General features: G+C 37.8%; 1 protein-coding gene and 1 long non-coding RNA gene across 3 annotated transcripts in view; both read right to left on the reverse strand.

Annotated features, from left to right (window-relative positions):
• Window positions 1–2,916: 2,916 nt before the first annotated feature.
• On the reverse strand, window positions 2,917–3,877 carry LOC141683480 (uncharacterized). The gene is made up of 3 exons (XR_012560313.1): window positions 3,644–3,877; window positions 3,403–3,554; window positions 2,917–3,325 (listed from the first exon to the last, which is right to left on the reverse strand). It is a non-coding gene; the product is annotated as an uncharacterized LOC141683480 (long non-coding RNA).
• Window positions 3,878–19,968: 16,091 nt separating this feature from the next.
• LOC141684416 (uncharacterized) overlaps window positions 19,969–22,178 on the reverse strand; it is a 47,802-nt gene continuing 45,592 nt past the window's right edge. For both annotated transcript variants that reach the window (XM_074489392.1, XM_074489391.1), the window contains exon 64: window positions 19,969–20,708. In XM_074489392.1, the coding sequence (XP_074345493.1) occupies window positions 20,379–20,708 (330 nt within the window). In that variant the 3' untranslated portion in view covers window positions 19,969–20,378. The remainder of the gene's footprint in view (window positions 20,709–22,178) is intronic.

Consider the following 22,178-nt stretch of genomic DNA (forward strand, 5'->3'; position numbering starts at 1 on the left):
AGAATGAAATCTTCAGTATTTTCACACGAAGTAAACTAAAAATTATTACATATGTTTAATTGTATTCAATTTCAAATTTGAGCGAACCGTATATTATTATCCTAACCGTTGAAAATATGATCCAACGACCAAAAAAATTGATTGTTGGTTAAACAGTCCCTCACAACTATGACCGAATTAGAAGTCGTATATTTTTAAAAGTATAAAAATATATAATTAAAGTCAAACTTAAAGTCGTATACTGAAAAAAGTAAAACTTACACGAACGTTAATGTAAGCTTTTTTTTGACAAAAAATATTAGTTTTTCAGATATTACCATCTAGGTAGATGTTATATCATTTAAATATCCTCATTCCTCAACTAAATATTGGATGTGTGGATATATTGATCATTTCAAAACAAATAAAATGACTTATGAATTGTCGAGTGTACATCGTTCATCGATTAATGTATAATGTTTAATCTTATATCTTAAATTCAATCTTATGATCCAATAACTATATATATTTATGGTACTTTTTTGTTGTTGAAAAAATTATATTTACAAACCTAAAGTTTACTTAAATTTGAAATATTCATACAGACACACACATACAGACACACACATATGTATATATAAATGTGATCTATTCATATTTTATGTTTAATTTTATATTTTGTTTCTTTCACATGACACACACATATTATATATGTATGCCAATGTGACAAAAGTTCATTTGAAAATATGTGCATACAAATAGTTTTAAATACCTAGCATAAATAAGGGTAAATTTGTCATTGCACATTAATAAAATATCTCACTAATTTTAATGAATAAAATATCTAACATAAATGACAATATGATAATGGTAATATTCAAGACGATGATATTATAATCATGTTTGAAGTTAATAATAATAAGTATTATTATCTAGGACACTCACATGTTATGTGTATGATAAAAAAAATACAAGTGTCATTGATATGAATATGAATATGTTCATGAATAGACATGAGTTCGATTCTCGTTAACAACAAAATTTTTAAATAAATATTAAAAATAGGGGCAAATTAGTCATTTAAACTCATGAATAAATTTTATCACACTTGGTGTATTATATAGATAAAAAATTTAACTTCAAAACATATTTTGTGGGTGCATTTATTTAGGATTTTGAATAAAAAAAATTAAAATTTTAAAATTTGGATGCATTCATTTTCTATATTGAATAATCAACTAAAATATGAAGATACTCGATTTAGATTTAGATTTTAAATAATTCTCCAAGTTCTTTTTAGGAAAATGCTAGGGGTACCAAATTGGTTACTAAAAAAGTTACAAAATGTCACGTGTAAGGATTTTATTAGCTATATGAATATGAACCCCCCTGCATTTACATCAAAAACACCAATAAAATCATTCCATACTCAGCAATGACACGTCATTTTGTAACAAATTTTTTACTCTTCTTTTTATTAGGATTTCATAATGCTAAATCAGTCATGACACATCATTTTGTAACAATTTTATGTACTATATTTTGTAGTTTTAGCATTATTTAAAATAATTCTTTAAAATTTCATGATATTAAAAAAACTATAGATCATTTTGGAGTTTATATCTTTGAAACTTGATCAAATTCAACCAGGTCGTGGAGGATTCTACTATAATCATCACAACAATACACAGATTCTATGAGACTTCGGCTCTGTGAAATTGCACATCAAACCTCTCATTGTTTTTTTGAAAAATTCATCGATTAAAATCTTTAAATCTTTCAATTACATACACCCAACATTAGAGTTGATGTTCTTTTTTTGAGCAGTGAGTTAATGTTATTTAGGTAATTTATTTGTATAATTTGAATTTGAAACTACTTAATTTGTGAGGCCGGCCAGATTAAATGTCGGGTGAAAACGAGTCAAATACGTTCGGGCCAGATTAAATGTCGGGTGAAAACGAGTCAAATACATTCGAACAGTAGTATGATCACATTAGTCACAAATTTTTAAACACTCATCCAGATTCAAATCAAATTACCCTTTGCTATTCTTGCATCTTCTTGAATTCTTCTTCCTAGTAATTTTTTCAACCTGTCTAGCATATTCAGCACTCGCGTGATCAGTAGTAGAACCACTAGCCATTCTTGCTCTGATGTTGTCCAGTTGTAAAATATTAGAACAGAGAGTAACAATCCGCTGATTATCGCGACAATGAAAGAAGCGTAAATCATCCAAAACTGGAAAACAATTATTTTCAAGATACCTGCAGTCCAAAAAATGCAAGTTCACAGTCAGGTATAGGAACTTCCGGAGTTGTAACTTGTAATGTAAGTGTTGAATCTACTATAAGATTGATGCGGGGTCTTCCTCTAACACCTAAGGTTTTCGATGAGCTGGTTACTCACAACGTAAGATAAGGTTGGTTCTAAGACATACATAAACTGCTTCTTGTTACTACCAGAGACAATATTTGAAATTGCACGAGCTGCAACTTCCTTTACTTCAAACTTGTCAGTTCTAACAAGTCTGATGAGCGCGTCTATCCAGCCCATGTCAATTACCTCCTGTTAGTTCCAGTTACATGGATTAGATAGTTCTGATTAATCAGAAACAGGGAAGAACATTAATACATGTAGCTACAAACAAAGAATTATGATTTTTAATAATCTCAAAATAAAATGTGAGCCTACTTGTATCTGTGAGTTATTTGCAACAGCAATTATGTTAGATATTATCCAGCAAGCTTCCTTCCTCACTATCGTAAATTCATGGCATAACAATTTCTCATGGCGTGACAGTAAAGATCGCTCCATCATGAACTGCAAGAAATATGGCGCATTGCATAAACAAATACATACCAGGAAGAACTGCTTTGAAGATCAACAAAGTTCACCTACTCATTGGTGTGTAAATCACTGAAATATAAGCCTTACTCTAAATCCAACTTGCAAATTTTTAGTAAAAAATATGATTCTAGTTGAAGGACATGTTTTAACGTATATATAGCCTTGACAGGTGAGATTTGATGCTGTGACGACGCTTCTACAAACAGGTAGTAGTAGCGGATCTAGCTAAATGTCATGACTCACGTAGTAGAATACCATTTTAAGTAACCAGCTCTCTCGAAACCTTAGGTGTGAAGAGGACTACACTGGATCATTTTATATCTTTATCAAGTTTGTCCTACCAAAGAGGAAAATTTCAGTAGCCAAAAGTGGAAAGTGTGGCAAGCACATACAGAATTAGTCACTTGACCATACCTGGATATCCTCATCACTGCCCCATCTCACATAGTTTCCAATTGTTCGAAGGGCAGAAATAAATACAAAATATTCTCGATGACTGCAACACAAGTAAACAGGATAAATAAAAATTGCTACCAAATTTGTCGAAAGAGACAATGGAACAAATCTACTGACTTAATCAGCTCTAGAAGACGGATGACTGCAGTTCCAATTTCCACCAATTTTTTGTCAGAGAGAATTGAAAGCGCTAGAGATACATTCACTATTACCGACCAGGATTGTCGATACTGAATGGCGGTGCTAATAGTACCAATAACTTTATGCATCTATCAAGATAATTCAAGAATGATTAGACCAAGCATGTCAACAGTATATTAAGATTTAAAAATGGAAAACTGAGTAGCTGAGAAGGTACCTTATGGAAAACTGAGTAGCTGATAAGGTACCTTATCAGAGAGTAGATGTGGTGAAATCTGACAGAAGACTGCCAAAAGCCCACCAGCATATTCTAACAATTCAAAGTGGTTGCTCTTTTCTGTAAGAATGGATACCAGGAGATCCAAAGCTTTATTTTGTATCATAGCATTGCAAGATTCGGGATACGCTTTGGCTATGGTAATCAATGTATACAGAGCCTACACATAAGAACAGCTGCTGTAACAATATACTATCATTTAGTTAAACAGTGAAGTAAAATATTATAAGGACAGGAGGAGGAGGTTACCTGCGTCTGCACCGGCAAATCTGGAGAAGAAATAAGGTTCACAAGATATGGAACTGATGTATCTTTAAACTCACTGCCAAATTTTGAAGATACAGTATGTTCCAGGGCTACTGCAGAATAAAGCTGTGACATAGTGGGAAAAGTTTTTCACAGTTTTGATACGATATACTACAGTATAATAACAATAACAATAACAATAACAATGGGTTAGCAAAAGAAAGCAAAAGAACCTGGAATTTATAATCTTTCTTATCATCGAGGAACTTAACGAGGAGGGAAATCACTTGAGAGTTTAGATGGTCACCTAGCCTGGTATCTGTTGTGATAATTCGATCAACAAATACAAATGCACAAAGATATAATCGAGTGGAAGATGTGAAAAAGGTAAGGTTGGTAAACAGAGGACAACGTACCACCTAAGATCAACATACCAAACTGTCTGAGGTGTTCCAGCTGCTCCGGAGAGTCCTCGGTGGAGGAAATCAGTTGATTCATTCGAGATTTAAACGTTTCAAGCTGTCAAATTAAGGTTTTAATCGCCCTGAAGTATTAATACTAGTATGAAACAATGCAAACTTCAGGTGTTTCAATCTGTCAAACCAGGGTTTTAATAGCTTTTAGTACTACCAATTAAGCTTGTAAAATCAAGTCTCTGTTATTTTATTTTTTTCTTAGGTAACCCACGGCCGCTACCTTAAGGTGCGTGCTAGGTAAACCTTGCGGGCTCACGCACACCACGTGAACAAGCCCTGCAATGAGATCATGCGCCCTAAGCCTGAGCAAGGTAAACTGCATTTAAGCAACAGACTCTGACTCAGAAGGCATAATCATAAATTCTCGTCCCGGAGACAATCAAGTGTTTAGATTTGTAAGAAAACTTAAATAAAACAATTCAAACAGCAAAATTTTTAATGTTTCAATGTTTCGACTTTAATATAACAGTTAGGGATACCTTTCTTTCGATAGTGAATGCAAGAAGTTGATCAAGGAAGGGTGAGGATGATATCTCATCTGCAAACATAATGTCATAGGGACTTTTCTTTCCGTCCCGATCTGTCTTTCTTCTCTCATGCATCATGGACTACAAGAAAGCACCTGAGAGCAGCAGAGTTATTGGTACTGGTATTGGCTCATGCTCATGTATGCATCTATACTATTATATTAAACACGAAACATTGTTGGTTGGTTCTCTATTCACTCAATCCAGAGAACAGATCAAATTGATGAGATTTGTTAGATATAATCTTAAAAAATTATTAATAAAAAAATATAAGGTTCGAATCTCATCAACAATATATTAAAATTATAATTTATAATATATAATGATAAAAATAACCGTGCGAGCACGGATTATATATTAGTCTTATTAATTTATACAAAAATTATAACTCCATCTGGATTTTGATAAGTTAGGGGGATTCAATTTTAAATCCTAAATCCAAAAGAATCCCTTGTAATCTTCGTGTATTTTAAGAAGTCGTATGCTCTGTAAAATTAAGGTTGTATTTACAAGAGTTTAAAAAATATATTGAAAGTAAATTGGACTGCTGCTGGTTTTAGAACAAGAAGCTTACAGCAATACATTGATTCTTACTTTTTTCTTCTGCTTCAATTTGGACGAGTTAGTGTAGTTAACTTTAGTTACGTGTTTTCGCGAGTTGTTTAAAAGTTTAGATAAGGGTGTTTGAGACTTTTACGTGCACATTCGGTGGTGGGTTTGGATGTTTATATTCAAATTCTCTTTAACTATGTAATATCCCGTAAATTTTAGCATAGATTAATAATAGAATAATAGATGTTATAGGAAGAATTTCGTATAACAGTGTTGTGAAGATTAATGGGCAGAACAAGGATTAAACACGGTATTTGAGGGCGGAGGAAGGTTATGTATGGTGGTGGCTGAGCTTGTATGTTGACTCCTTAAGAAAGAATAGGGTTTGTTATTCTCTATCAAGTGTCGACTCATGTCTCATACAAATGCCTACGTACCCTATTTATAGGGATCAAGCCTTACGTAGTCCTTGGAGAACAAGTCACGTAGGCTAGGGTTAGGGTTCTCCAATCCGTGCAACCCAAGCCCACGATAAAGTCAGGCCTTCAGCCAATTAGTCACGTAAATCTCGACCGGCTCCACACGCTTCCTACGATCTCGCGGCATCTCCGCATTTCTTCCCGTAATTGTAAGAATAACCTGTGTCGGCCCCGAAATATACGAGCAACTCAGTCATCTATGAGTCACTTTCCATGTCGAACACAAAGTCCTCTAATGCGGGCCGGCCTAGCGGCCTCGGCCCGCACCGCCTTCCTTTTTAATCAATAAATACAATATTATCTTTGATTTCATAAGATGTGGGCTCATGAGCCCAACCCGCGTGTGGGCAACCGAGCCCAGCTCGAATACTGTCACCTGAGCCCATCTCGCGTGAAGTCACATGAGCCCACCTCGCATGTGGACACCTAAGCCCACCTCGTGTGTGGACACCAGATGGCAAGTGTGAGCCTTCCTTACAAGTGTGAGCCCAGCTCGCATGTCATGAGCCCAGCTCGCATGTCATGAGCCCAGCTCGCATGTCACGAGCCCAGCCCGCATGTGTTGGCCCAAGTCATATTAATCCATGGTTCTAGCCCACACACGAGAGTCCAGCTATTCAGTGCACCTACAGGGACCTGTTTAGGGCCCATGGCCGAAAGCAGGCATAACAACTACCCCCAAAATTCCTGATCGCATCTTGAGGCTAGGAATTTTCTAGTCTTTCATGGCCTCGCAGGTGCGAGCCCACCAGGTCGCACCAAGCCGCCTCGCGTGCCTCACCTCGCATGCCTTTCATCTAACATGCATTTTGAACGCATGACAGCTGTTGGACAGCTGGCGTGGGGATTTGTGTCCACCTCTAAGATGGTGACACGCGTCACTCCCTCTTTCTATTTCCTATCCCCTATAAATATGTGGGATTCTCATTTCATTTCTAACATTTCCAAGAACATTTGTCGAATTGCTGCTCACTTTGCTCAAGGATCTAACACGGCGAAGATCATCATTTCCACAAGAACCGTCTACCGGCGGCGATATTCTCCCGGCACAGATTCATCAGGATCTTCATACACCTCTCCAACAGGTACTCTTTGATTCGAGCCCACTTACATTCATACTTAGTCATTCAACTTGAGCACACACCACTTGTTTGATGCGAGCTCACATACACTCACAACATGCAATGTGAGCTCACACATTCTCTTGTAACTTGATGCGATTACACACAATCACGATATGCGATGCGAGCCCGTCTGCTCATTTAGATAATTAGGTGTGATCCCGTGTGAGTTGTGAGGACACTTAGGTGCGACCCCATACTTGGTTTTTTTAGGGCCACACACTAACTTTCACCATCTTTTACAGATGTCAAGTGCGTCTTCATCCCGCTCTTACGGATCGTCTCGCTCCTCCTCGAGCCCGGCTCATTCCTCCGCCGGCCCGGCTCGCTCTTCAGCTACTCCTTCTCCATTAAACCAATACCCTCCTGAGCAGCGAGGCTCAAAGGACTTCTAACACGAGCTGACTTCTCTTTCTGGCCATCTCAGCCAACCCATTTCCCCGGGTTCTGCTATCACCCCCAAGGGGCCCTAAACATTGCCAGAGTCGAGAATTCGATGCGAGCAGGAGGTTCCGGCTCGCTCAATATTCACCTCGACCCGAACCCTGAGGATTACACCAGGGAAAAGAACATCTATGATTGGAGAAACAGACATGTGGATCTCTCCAACATACCAGCTTCCCTCATAGTGGAAGAGCTACTAAACCGCGAGCCTGCTCCTTTGGACTAAGAACGGGCTGAGGAGATTTTAAGGGAAATGGTTGAAGAGAGGGCGGCCCGCCTGAGGCAAGCTGCATCTAACAACCTCGACCCCATTCATGTTGACTCGGAATCTACTGACAGCGATCTGAGGAGTGCATACTACGACACCAAGAAGAAAGGAAAGGAGCCCGTAGCTGTTGAATATCCCATCTTGGGGCTCGAGGGTGAAGAGGACGGCTCGCATTGGTCCTATGATTCTCCTCAGAGCGAGGAGGTGGCAGATGTTACAAGTCAATTTAAGATTTGTAACATAACTACGTCCCCGCGGCTTCTCCTGAACCTTACGTGCCTCCTGCCCAGCCCCAGCTCGAGGGTGAAATAATCATCAAAAAGCATATCCTTCCTGATGGGGAGGAGAGCTCGACTGCAACCGAGGAGGTTAAGGTGCTCGCTTGCCGCGACCTGCCCACCTCGCTGACTCAGAAACATCTGGCCGAGCACATTGAGCAGTTCCAGCTCGAGGGTCATGTTGTCTTGCCCCTGCCTCACATGAGGTGCTACAGATTTAACCATTCGGAGAATGGAGGCAGGGTGCCTCGTATGGTTTTGTCTACCTTCCTTCTGAGGCTAGGAATCTCCTCTCCTCCTCATCCTTTCATTAAGGACATCTGCGAGTACTACCAGCTCGCGTCTTTGTAGATCAACCTGAATGGATACCGGGCCGCCCTCGCATTATACATCATGTACAACAAATGTGAGTTTCCTCCTCTCACAGCGAGGCAGCTCAGCTACTTTCTTAATCTGAAGCATTCCCCCAATGACTTCGGATATTTCTATTTTTCTGTCTGGCCGTGCTTTAACAAAAAGAACCTCATCCACAATGGGCCGAGTAACTCAGGGAAGTGGAAGAGCCCTTTTTTTTATATCCACGAGGTGCCTCGAGTCCAGACTCATTTTTATTACAATCCATGTAAGTCTTCCCTAGCCGCTCTCGTCTTTTCTACCATATTCTTTCCTTTAACAAGAAATGTTTTTATTTTTCTCATCTCCAGCCACCCCGCCTCGCACTGTCCTTGTGGGACAAGAAAAAATAAATGTGGATAGCCTTCTAGATCTTCCTAAGCCGGATAGGGATATTCGAAAGCTCATAACGACCTCGAACCTGGTCGTGTGTGGGTTTTTGAAGGAAGGGGTGAGGCTGACTCCTCAAAAGAAGAAACCTAATAAGAGAGCCAGAAAGGGTAAGAATATCGGGCCGCACATGCGACCCTGTCTGCTCGCATGTGCGAGCTCGTGTGCTTGCATTTTTACATTTCCCACATGCATCTCACCTCGCATTGTACTTTATTTTTCTGCATTTATCTGCTGCTCGCATTACTTCTTTCCATTATATTTTATTGTGACTACTACATCACTTTACTGTTTTATTTTCAGAAATGGCTATCTCCCCTATCCCTTTTATGAAAGAGGCAGAGCAGGCGGCGTCCTCGGGCCCGGTTCAACCCACGGCTGCGACCACAGCGGCCCGCTCTCAGGCTAACCCTCCAGCCCGCATGACTACTCTGACCGAGCATCTCAGGGGGTCAGGGCCTTCTCCTCAGCTGAAATGGCATAGAAGCCACAAGGATGGGAAGACTGGCGAGCGCGACCCAAAAAAGGTTGTTCCATCTGATGCCCTTCTCCCCACTTCTTCCTCTGTCAGCACAGTCGCGACCACATTCATCCGGCTCGTTCAAGGTCACATCAGCGACCAGAATGTAAAGGATTGGTCCTATTCTGCTCTCGAGGTTAACCAGGATGCACTGTCCCGGGCTGCGGCCGAGGTATACTACTATCAGCTGTCTAAGGCTCGAGAGATACGAGCCCTCAGCCAGACCAACACAAAGCTCGACTCTAAGGTCAAATATCTTCAGAGCAAGGTCGCTGAGCATGGGCAGGAGAAAGTTACGCCGGTGAACAACTATAATCAGAAGATACTTAACCTGAACGCTGCTCATGACAAGGCCTTAAGGGAGCAGAAGGAAGCTCATGACCTGGCCGCTGAGGCATGGAAGAAGAAGAAGGGTAGCCTCGAGGGTAGGGTGCTCGAGCTGGAGGGGTCAGTTTCTACCCTGACCGAGGGTCGTGAGGCCGCCCTCGCTGATGCTAGGAACCTAGGGCCCAGGAACTTCATGAAAATCTTTATCAAGAAGGTTCCTGATTTTGATTGGACAGCTCTGGGTGCGGGCACAGCTAGGCATGCCGAGAAACTGAAGCTGGAGATGGAGCGGGACGCCCAGATTGCCGAGGAGGTCCGACTCGTAACTGAGCAGGCCCGGGTCGTGGCTGATGAAGCTCGGGAGAAAGAGGCTGATAACCCCTAAATTTAATTTTATCTTGAAACTAGACTTTTGAATGGGTAGGCGGGCACCCTTCTTGCCTCGCGTTTGTATTTAAAGTATTCTGCCTTGGGGCCTGACTTATTTATCTATTGTCTGTATAAAATCCCAACTTTTTTGTGCCCGCATTCCTCTTTATTATGCCAGCTAGTTTCCTTATTTTTGTGTAATCTTACCATGCCTCTACTGACCAGAAGTTATCATAACCCTGGTCGCGTATGGCAGACGTTACACCTTCACAGCGAGCCTAATTAATCAGCTCGCGTCATTTGTTCAATCAAACAAAATTAACAAAAAATGCTAAGTGGAACAGGCTCGCATCATTACTAACTTACAAGTTTTGCACGCGTTCTGGAGCCGGGCACATAGGCTCGCATAATGCGACCCTGGCCATGCTTGATGGAGGGTTGGGCTCCCTGGGTCGCATTTGTGGTCCTGCGAGCCGGATACCTCTTTTTATCTTCATCTTTTATCTGTTTTGTGCTCATATCTTTGACTTGTGATTTTAACATGTTAATAAAACAACCGTTCTGTCTTCGCATGGGTTCCCAAGGATGGACTCCCCTGCTGGGTATTTAATCTATTAACAGGAGTTAAAATATCAAGTGCATAAAATAGATATTAATTGTTTATTCATAGATAATGGAAAGTGAAAGGAGTGCATATTTGTGGTCTCAGAGAGGCACCTATATGGCACTACCCCCCGAGACTTATGAGTATTGTAAGATAGTACTAAGTCTGAAAAGAATAATATTACTGATAATATTTGCGGAGGTGTTCCGCGTTCCAGGCTCTCGGGATCAACTTGTCTTACATATCATTGAGGTGGTAGGTTCCCTCCCAGAGCACCGACTTTATCTTGTAGGGGCCTTCCCAATTCGCTCCAAAGACTCCGTGACTCACCACCTTGGTGTTCGGCATGACCCGGCGCAGAACCAAATCTCCCACCTTGAAAGTCTGGTCTCTAACCTTACTATTGTAGTGCCTAACCTCCTCTGCTGATATGCTGCTACCCTGATCTAAGCATCTTCCCGAGTTTCTTCGATCATGTCCAAATAGAGCCGATGGTTGACCTCATTTGCCTCTGAGTCATAGTTGTCCCTCCAAAAAGATCATGCCCCCACTTCAACGGGCACCATAGCTTCACACCCATACACCAGAGAGAAAGGGGTGTATCCAGTTGTAGTTCGGGGTGTCGTGTTGTAAGACCATAGGACCTGGGCGAGCTCTTCTGGCCATGTCCCTTTTTTCTCTTCTAGCTTTGCCTTCAGGGTGTGCTTAATGATCTTGTTAACAGCCTATGTCTGCCTGTTACTTTGGGGGTGGCAAACCGCACTAAAACTCTTCTGAATCCCCAGCTGCTCACAAAATTCCCATATTTTCTTGCTATCGAACTATTTCCCGTTGTCAGATATCAACTTGTAAGGGATGCCATAGCGGCACACAATAGTCCTGTGCACAAATTCCTTGAGCTTTTTTGATGTGATAGTGGCTAGAGGCTCGGCCTCTGCCCACTTTTTGAAGTAATCTACCGCAACCACCGCATACTTGACACCTCCCTTGGCCTTCGGGAGTTCTCCAATCAGATCAATCCCCCACATAGCGAAGGGCCATGGGCTCATGAGGGATGTTAGGGGAGCCACATGCCTGTTATAATAATTGGCATATCGCTGGCACTTATCACAGGCTCGGGAGAATTCAAAGGCATCTTTTTTTATTGTTGGCCAATAGGAACCTTGATGGAGGATTTTCTGAGCTAGAGAGCTACCTCCCGAGTGATTACCACAAATTCCCTCGTGTACTTCCCTTAGAATATAATTGTACTCATCACCATCTATGCACTTGAGGAGGGGCATGCTGAAACCTCTTCTATATAAGACCCCATCGTATATCACATAGCGGGCTGCTTTGTATTTTATCCTTTTTGCCTCATTCTTTTCGTCCGGGAGTGAACCATCTTTTATGTAGGCTAAGATAGGTGTCATTCACGTGGGGCCGAGGTTATTATTGAGGCTGCCCACCTCGTGCTCGGGCATACTAGGCTGCCTCTGTATATCAAGGGGCATGACCCCTAGCAGGGTGGCCTCGCAACGCGAGCCGAGTTTAGCTAGCTCGTCTGCGCCTTCATTCTACCCGCGCGAGATTAGTTCCAGCCTCACCTCGTTGAACCTTGCGATTATCCTCTGCGCGCACTTCAGGTAAAGCTCCGTTCTCGGCCCCTTAGCTTGATACCCCCCGTTTATCTGATAGACCACAATCATGGAGTCACTAAACACATTCAAATTCTCCACCTTCATTTCCAAAGCTAGCTTGAGACCGTTGATCAGGGCCTCATACTCAGCATCATCGTTGGTTGCATGAAAGGCCAGATGGGTCACACGTCTGATCTTGTGCGCCTCTGGACTGATTAGCTCAATTACACCTCATGCTCCATCACCATTAGATGCTCCATCCACAAATAGGCTCCACCATGGGGCACTATTTTGGCTCTCCAGCCCAACTTCTTCTGTGCTAGATATGACAAAAAGGGCTCCCGACTCCACTTCTTGATGTGGAGGAAATTCTAGCACAAAATCAGCCAGGGCTTGGCCTTTGATTGCGGTCATTGACTTATAATCCACCTCGAATTGGTCGAGCTCAACCGTCCACTTTAACATTCGACCAGAAGACTCTGGTTTGTGCATCACTTGTCTGAGGGGGTAGGAGGTTCGCACTTCTATCTTGTGCGCCTGAAAATAGGGCCTGGGCTTTCGGGAGGCCAGGATCAAAGCATATGCTAACTTTTCGAGGCTTGTGTACCGAGTCTCGGCGTCGGCTAGCCTTTTACTCACATAATATACCGGGAGCTGGATACCATCCTCCTCTCGGTAGGTCAAATCGGATATGTAATTATTGGAATAATTGTTGGACCTTCTGCTTCTGGGTAGAGTGAAAGATTCGCTAATACCGCACTTACTGCAAAGTCAGAGACGGCCAAGTATAGGACCAGAGTTTCACCTGCCTCTGGGTTGGACAATATTGGAGGGCTGCTGAGATGCTTCTTTATGTTCTAAAAGGCTTCCTCACATTCTTCTGTCCATTCAAAATTCCTCCCCACTCCTTTAATTGCTTTGAAGAACTCCTGGCATTTATCGGAGGACTTTGAGACGAAGCGGTTTAGGGCAGCCACTCGCCCCGTTAAGCTTTGAACATCCTTCACCCGTCGAGGGGATCTCATCTCGAGTAGGGCTCGTATCTTGGCGGGGTTGGCCTCAATGCCTCTATGGTTGACAATAAATCCCAAAAACTTCCCTGATTCGACCCCAAACACACATTTCTGGGGGTTGAGCTTCATTCTGTACTCCCTCAGGATATGGGGGCTGGACTTGGGAGGTGTCTCGATTTGTCTCGTTGTATCGGATCCCTTTGCCAAGATGTCTGCGTACCAATTTATATTGGATCAAGCCTACGCAGTTCTGTGAAATTCGGGCTTATCCCTAAGAGACTTTATGGATAAGTTTCGTTAATGTGATAATTACCGATTTTATCTGATTTAATCTGAGCGTTGTGATATCTTCCTGATTTGAAGAATATCGTTGAGAGATATTTTCCGTTATTGATTTATTGAGATTGATTATTTTCTCGTTTCGAAGAGAGGATAACTTGGGTATTAAGCAATTAATTATTAATCATAATTAATAATTAATAAATTACGGAATTATTAAAAAGTATTTGTCATGCCAAAATGTGGCATAGCAACTACCCCCAGTTCTTCAGCGTAGCTTGCTGCAGTGGAGAACTAAATATTCTTCGATCGCTGAAACAACTAAAAATCAGAGTTTAGTACATAACATGGAGCACCTTCGTGCTCGAAATAATTATGCAAATGCAAGTGCGAAACCATGCAAGATCCGAAAAAGATACATATTTCCCTTGTTTGTGGTTGTGCGAGCACAAATTTTAAAAAAAACATTACGAATATCATTATTAAGTTGGACCTTGGCGTACACACTTCAAGATAGATATAACAACCGATTGTAAAATTGTATTATTGAGGTGAACTGCTAGTATTATATGAATGTAACAAGATCAACAAACATGCCTTCAGCAAAAGATAAGGTGGAACTTCCGACCTTCAATCTCTTTCTGTACTTAAGATAATGTGAGCTCGCACCTTGAATCTCTTTCCATACTTGAGATAAGGTGAGCTCGTACCTTCAATCTTTCGGTTTGTAATCTTTCTGCCTATCTAGGCGTAAGGTGTCAACAATACAAGTTCACAATCGGTAGTGTATATCATTCCAAGTGGTTGTCTCAGCTACCCAACATAGCAATTCTCATTCACAAGTTTGAAAATATTTTTTGACAAATATGTATTATCGCGCAATTCAAACATAATAAATATGCCAATTTAAAATTGTCGCGATATTTATTTTCCCGAAAATAATGCTCTTTATTAAACATTTTCCCAAAATTATGTAACTAACATAAATATTTTATATTTCAGAAAGATGCAGCTCGTACGATCTTCTAAAAAACAAATCTCCAAAATAAATATCTCGTACGATATTTTCAAAAATATATGCGTCGTCTAAAATTAGAATAGCACAATAATTTTAAAATAATAAAAATATGTGACTCGCACGAATTTTATCACTAAATAATTTTCTTATAAAAATATCTAGAAACACAATTTTATGTATGCATCCCGTAATATCCTAACAACAAATATATCTAATTGCAGCAAAAATAAAATTAAAATTCAAAAAACTTATCTTTAAGTTTCCCCGTCGCGTGCTTTTTTTTTGTTTTATCCTCATTGGCCCGCGAACAAGTCTTTATCGCCAGAGTTTCTTCCCGGTTCATTTTTTTCACGCGTTTCTGATTTACGCGCTTCTCCGTTTTTTCCGAGCTGCAGGTCTGCGCGTGACTCTGGATTCTTCCTTTATTTTTTATCCTCCTATTTTGTCTCCACCAAGCTGTTGATCAATTTCTTTTCACACCAGCGTTGCTTCTTCTTTTTTTCAAGCGGGTCCCATCAAATGTTTAACCAAGGACCTATATTTTTCATCACTGCCTTGTTGATGTTGCACACTGCAATGATATGGACACCTCCGATCTCCTTGTTTTCCATATTTATCTACTGCGTCACTTTTTGGTTCTAGTGCCTCAGTCGACCCCCCATTGTCCGGAACTCAGAATAAACCCAACAATCTGTTTAAGTTTGTAAATCATTCGTCCTCCACGAATAATAAAATACCCCTCCTTCTAGCGCCAAATGTTGTTGGAGGAATTTCGTAACAACACGAAATCGGAGGGTTGCTGGAATATTAGAGCGATTTGTGTGTAAGTGTGAGATTAGGGTTTATGAAAATATGGGGGTTGGACTTGGGAGGTGTCTCGATTTGTCTCGTTGTATCGGATCCCTTTGCCAAGATGCCTGCGTACCAATTTATATTGGATCAAGCTTACGCAGTTCTGTAAAATTCGGGCTTATCTCTAAGAGACTTTAGGGATAAGTTTCGTTAATGTGATAATTACTGATTTTATCTGATTTAATCTGAGCGTTGTGATATCTTCCTGATTTGAAGAATATCGTTGAGAGATATTTTCGTGTTATTGATTTATTGAGATTGATTATTTTCTCGTTTCGGAGAGAGGATAACTTGGTTATTAAGCAATTAATTATTAATCATAATTAATAATTAATAAATTAAGGAATTATTAAAAAGTATTTGCCATGCCAAAACGTGGCATAACAATAGAATTAAAAGGATTAAAATTGGATAAGAATTAGGATTTTAAAATTGAATTAGACTAATGGGCCTAATTTGGATCAGAATTGAATACGGATAACTTCTAGCTTAAGATATATAATTTTGTATCATTATAAATACATCATATTCGTTTTCCTCGTCTTTTGTATTAAAATTCGTTGGGCTCTTCTAAGTAAAAATCAGTCATCTTATAAAATTCGTAGAAAATTCATCGTAAGTCAGAATTTGTTGGTTCTAAACTTTTTGGAAAGGTCTTTTCATTCTCTGCAACTTTTGTATTTCGTATTTTTCAAGATAATTTCGTTTAGATGGTCAAAAGGGGCAAATTCAGATCTGGTCGGGTTTTGAGATAAGTTTTCGATCGATCTTTCTATTGTTTTCAAAATTATGTGTTATGCATGTATATTTGATTATCAAAATATGGGTTAAGTGAAAATATATTTGAAAGTATTATGTGCTATAATATATGTATTGTTGCATATGTGTGGTGTCGAGACAACAACTAAGCAGTGGTATTAAAGTTTTAGCTAGGGGTGAGCAAAATCGAACCGAAACCGAAAAACCGAACCGAACCGTGCTAATTCGGTTCGGTTCGGTCCTGATTTTTCAGAAATTTCGGTCTATTCAGTCCGGACCGAATAGACCGAAATAAAATTCGGTTCGATCCGGTTCTTTTAAAAAATATCTCGGTCCGGACCAAATAGACCGAAAAGACCAAATTATAAATACTATCATTTTATTTTATATACATTTTATATATATCTTAACATTATAGTCATAATTTTAAATTTGTAATTATATTTCTACACTCTTATTATTCTATGTATGATCTTAGTTTATTTATATTTTAGATTTTATAATTTTTGGTTTAAAATTTAATACAATTTTATTTTTGAAAAAAATTCGGTCCGTTTGATCCAAAATCGGACCGAATCGAATTATTTCGGTTCGTTGCGGTTCATATTATAATTTCGGTCCGGTCCGGTCCGGTCTAAGAAAAAATGTTAATTCCATTTTTCGGTCTATTCGGTTCGGACCGAACCGACCGAATGGTCCGCCCTAGTTCTAGCACACTTCTGTTGATATACGGTTGTATCTAATCTAAGATTATAATTCTATGTTAGAGTTCAATTAAATGAGCAAGCCGTACATACATCAAATTCAACTAGATCATAAATTTAAGATTTTTAAAAATTTAGTTATCTAAATTTTTTTCCTAAATAAATGCGTAATCGCTATTATACATTTATAAATGCGTAATACAATGCTATTAGGCATTGTTCACATGGGTAATATACTTAGCATTAGTTAATACGCATTGCACAAGTGGGTTATTCTGATGGTATTTTGCTCTTGTGTATTTCAACGTATTTTAATATTTTTAAAAACCAAATTGACAATTGATGAAATCTAAAATATTAAAAATTGTTAAATTCAATTTCAGGATTATATTCAAGTTTGCTTTCTAGAGGTCCTAAATCCTAGATTAAATTAGAGTTTAGGATTAAATCGTTGTGTTATTTTATTTATTTAATTCTAAATATTTTTAAAATTCAAATGGAGAACTATTAAAATATTAAAAGTTGTTGAATTATGGTTCATGCTTGAATTTTAAAAAATTAATTTAAAATTTATTAATTTTGAAAACCCAAAAATAACGTAAGACAATATTAAATATTAATAAAAGTTACCGATAATGTATTTCTAAGTTGTGGTTAATTATTAAAAAACGAAACATAAAGTGTTATTTATTGTCTCAAAACATGCACATTGTGTGTGTACCGAGTATAATGTATGTCTGTGTCGGGTGTTAGTTGAGTTGTTAAGTTTAAGTTTTTTTATTACACATTTTGAAAAAGCTTATCAAGAGGTATTATTGACCATTATCCTCAAGACGTGGTATTCTGTAAAATATGTGTTAAAAAGAGGTAAAATTATCATTTTTCTGAATAACTGGAACATTTCTTGTTGATACGGGCAATTACTTCGAAATAATATTATTTTAATTTAAACAAGGTGTTAACACTTTATTAAAATAAAAATTGTTCATTTAGCAAAAAAAAAAATTGTTCAAGTTTCAAAATTCTTAATCTATAAAAACTCAATATTTATACATGTCACATCAGCTACAACCTTAACTATATAACGTTAAACTTAACAATGGTTAAAGAAAATAGGATTAATTTTATACTTGGCTCATACAAGCAAACATTCAGTCAGAACGTGTAGCTGAAATCTAATTAGAATCCATCAACTTACTACGTATGTTTACATTTATGAAATTTTTAGTTAAAAAGAAAAGTAAGTGTATTTTAGCACTATGAAAATGTAATAACTTGTTAATTGAAGACAAAACTGATAATACATTATACATGTTAAATTTCTATATGAAGTTGTAAAGAGAGACAATTTATTGAAGTAAAATATTAATGAAAGATTGAGAAGGTATTTCTTCTGACTTAAATTTTATTAGCAAATTTCAAAAACATTTATAACAAAATTGTGAAATAATCTCAGAATAAGTCCAATGTAATGTTATATTTGATTTCATTTCTAAAATTTGAAATCATACATTAAAAAGTTGAACTCTAAAGGGTGTTTTATACTTGGATACAAATGTACAAAAGTATACTTAAAATTTTATAAATTTTGAATTGAAAGCCACATTTCAATTACGGTTTAGGCTTTCACGAGGCCCTAGAACTTAAATCATTGTAGTATTTATTATTTTTTTAAAAATATTTCTAAAACCCGAATTGGAAATTGTTTAACCTTAAAATTTTAAAAATAATGTAATTATAAATTGTATTTTGTTGTATTATTTCCATTCTCAAAGCATGGCATGAAGTAAATTTAAAATTATAAAAAATAAGTATTGGTCAAAACATCACACATTTTGAACTAAAAAAAGGTAACAACGCTACACAAAGTAGGCGTTTAAAATTGTTTTCTAAATGATACACGATATAGTATGTTTTGAAGTGCTATTTAGAGTTATTTTTTCAAGTTGTGTCATTTGAGACATTTTATCTCAAATTGTTTCATTTGGGGGCTTTATGAAATATTTTAATAGGAGTGATTAATATTAACACTTTTAAGATAAAACAACGAACAAAAAAGTCATACCTTATGTTTTTTGGGAAAATTTTTGGAAACTCTAAAATTATCCTATATTTTGAAGTAAACTAAATGATTGATATGTCTTAAGTTCATGCTAGAGGAGTAGACATTTAACAAAAACCTTTTAATGAGTTGTGCTAGGCGAGCAAATAAAAACAAAAATAACCACATCACATGAAATTGTACAAAACTCTTTTTATTCTTCCGTCAGATGAGAAGGTAGAAAAAAAATCTTATTATCTTATGAGGTTATTATCAACTCTTTTGAGGTTACTTACATAAACCTTAGAAGAAATGTAGTTAGAGCATTTAAACTAGATGAATAGCAGCCAAATTCGGTTGTAAGTCCTCGTAAAATTAATTCCAACGCTGAATTTTGAAAGATAAAATTTGTAATTGAAGAAATGCTCTTATTTAAGGTTCTTAAGATCTTAGGACTGCACGAAATAATTTATGTTCCAAATTGGAGGATGTCATTTACAACTTATAGGCTGAAACTTTAATTGTTTCAATACAAATATCATCAGAAACTAGAGATTGAGAAAAATAAACAAAAATATTTTTCTTAAAAAAATTATATGTATAAAACGCTAGATAAAGTAGTATTTTGGGACCAAAATAATGTAGTGTTTGGTTTCAAAACTCAACTTAATATTACTTTTTACACATTTTTTTAAAAAAAAGTCAAAGGTACATAACAAAGCGTTTTGAGTTTTTTACCTAAAAGCTACACCATATAGTGTCTTGAATTGACATTTTGGGCCGTGACATTTTGGACCACCACCCCATTTTTCATACCAAAGTGACATTTTGTGCCAAACACCCTTAAATATGCATGATTGAAACTCGACCAGCTTCTCAAATGCATTTAAAGTGAAAAGGATCCAGACTGCACACCACAAGACAAAAAAAATGTCTCACCAGCTTATACATGTCTTTGCACCTTGTGAAAAGTGAAAAAAAATACCAAACTCGAACCGAAAATCTTATTTAAATATATTTTGGGATGTTCCTCAGGTTTTCTCAATTTTCTGTTTTTTCTCTTACCCAGAAACCTCGCTTAACCATTACAAGAACATGTAACCACTTAGGCGTCACAGACATACTAAACACAGGCCACCCTCGGAATCTCAGAACAAAACTGCAATGTTTTCCCTGTTTTTCTTTACCTGCATTTGTTATTTACAAATTACAACAGGAAGAACTCAAATACTCGAGGTGTATATATATAACCCAACATCTGTACTGTACAAAATCTTTGCACCACAATAATTACATCGGTTCAAAAATTAACGTACACCACCCCAAAAGAGGATGCTATCTCACAGAAGAAGGCAGGTCTGGCATAACAGCAATATACACATCATCCATGTCACTGCTATTCTGAAGGCCTTGGTTGATCAAGAACTCTAAAGGTTTTCCATTCAGATTCTTCTCTAGGTTGTCTCAATGCAACAAAATGAAGAGCGTCACTACGCACCTGATAAATGTGGCATGCCCAGGGATATGAGTCCGGTGCTGACCATACCTTCTGTTCTTCAAATACTGTTTCCTCAGCACATGATTCCGCCACACAGTACGTGGTATTGGGTTCGGGCTCGTCATAACTAGGGACAACGATACATCCAAGAGAAACATAACCCTCGGGAGCACGTGGAAGCCATATTGATACAGCGGTGATATAGTCATCTGAGCAGTTCCTCCACACCTATACCAGACTAGTAATTATTTTGTGTTACCAAAGAAAAGAGGTAACAAAATAAAGAACATTTGAAGAGGCATCCTATTATCTATATAGTGATACAAAAATACATGATGAGACTTTCAAATATGGCGGAACTGCTATATAACTTTTCAAAGCTCAACACACATGACAGTGACAAACAAAGGTCTTGAGTTATTAATGAGTAATGACACCTTAAGTTTTATGATGGCTCTATTAGCCCATAAGCCAAACAAATCACTGGTTCATAATTTAATAGTTTTAAGAGAGTACATGATAAATCACATGTTAAGTATAACCTATTCATACAATTTATAAGTTCTTACCATAATGTAGGTAGCATAAGGTAATATAGAGAAACCCGCAAAATAATAAAATGAAGCATTGTATTAGACTATTAGTCATCTTGATACATCAGAAATTTATAATTTTCTAACTCGGATGCAACTTTCATATCATCTGAAATGATCTATAAACATCAGAAGATATTTTTAGGTAACTGAACTTGGACCTATTTTAATATTAATCTGTAAATTTCTAGTTGGTCATGATAAAAGTTAACTAGTCAAAAGTTACTCTGGTTACCAAAAGATCAAAATCATAACACTGCTCTTTAGAAATCAGAAGATAACTTGTTCGTCAGAAGATAATGATCACAGATGAAAGAGTCTAAATAGCGTTGGAAAATCTCAAAGACAGACAATGGCTATGCTACTGGGTGAACCAAATCCTTCAATACAATAAAGAATAAATTTTTACCTAGTCCATTTCAATCTCTTCAGAAGCAGCAAGTCAATTTAGAAAATGAATCTTTTATATTCATCTAAAATAAAGTTAAATTTACAACTAGTTAAGCTTCAAAGGATCTAAAGTTTAACAGGAGTTCATGGAAGACATATTTTTCAAAAGCCATGACTTCTTAAGCAATTTCAGAGGGTTTTACCAGGATTTTAATTCAAATCAAGATATAAAAAATGTTCTATTGAACTGAAAAGCCAAGTGCGCTTCTTTGTATACATATTTTAATAGATTTTTAAGTTTATTCGTTCGAAGGATTAATATTGTATGCAACTGCCCCTCCATAATATTCATCTAGTTAAGGGACAAATAAATCATATAAATAACAATTTGTACCAAGCATAGCTTTATATTTGTAGTTATTGTGTATGAATAGAAGCATAAAGTTATCAGGGCACGTAAAGTAGATAATTTTGTAGGAACAGATGCAACCACAGTGAATATGTTGGACAAAAGGTAGTCAAGGATGCTTTCGAACATAGAGGGCATCAGTAAGGCTTTTAAAGAGGGTGTAGTATGAATGTAGGCCATGCCGCTCATGTGGGATCATCATAGTTCCTCGTTGAAACCCAGGTGTTTCGTAGTAGTAGCATCCCCAGGATGCACGAAAGTCATTTCTTTGGACGATAGGTGCAGGCATAAGAATGTTTTCACATG

The sequence above is a fragment of the Apium graveolens genome, chromosome 9 (genome assembly GCF_009905375.1).
Source record: "Apium graveolens cultivar Ventura chromosome 9, ASM990537v1, whole genome shotgun sequence".
Taxonomy (NCBI): Eukaryota; Viridiplantae; Streptophyta; class Magnoliopsida; order Apiales; family Apiaceae; genus Apium; species Apium graveolens.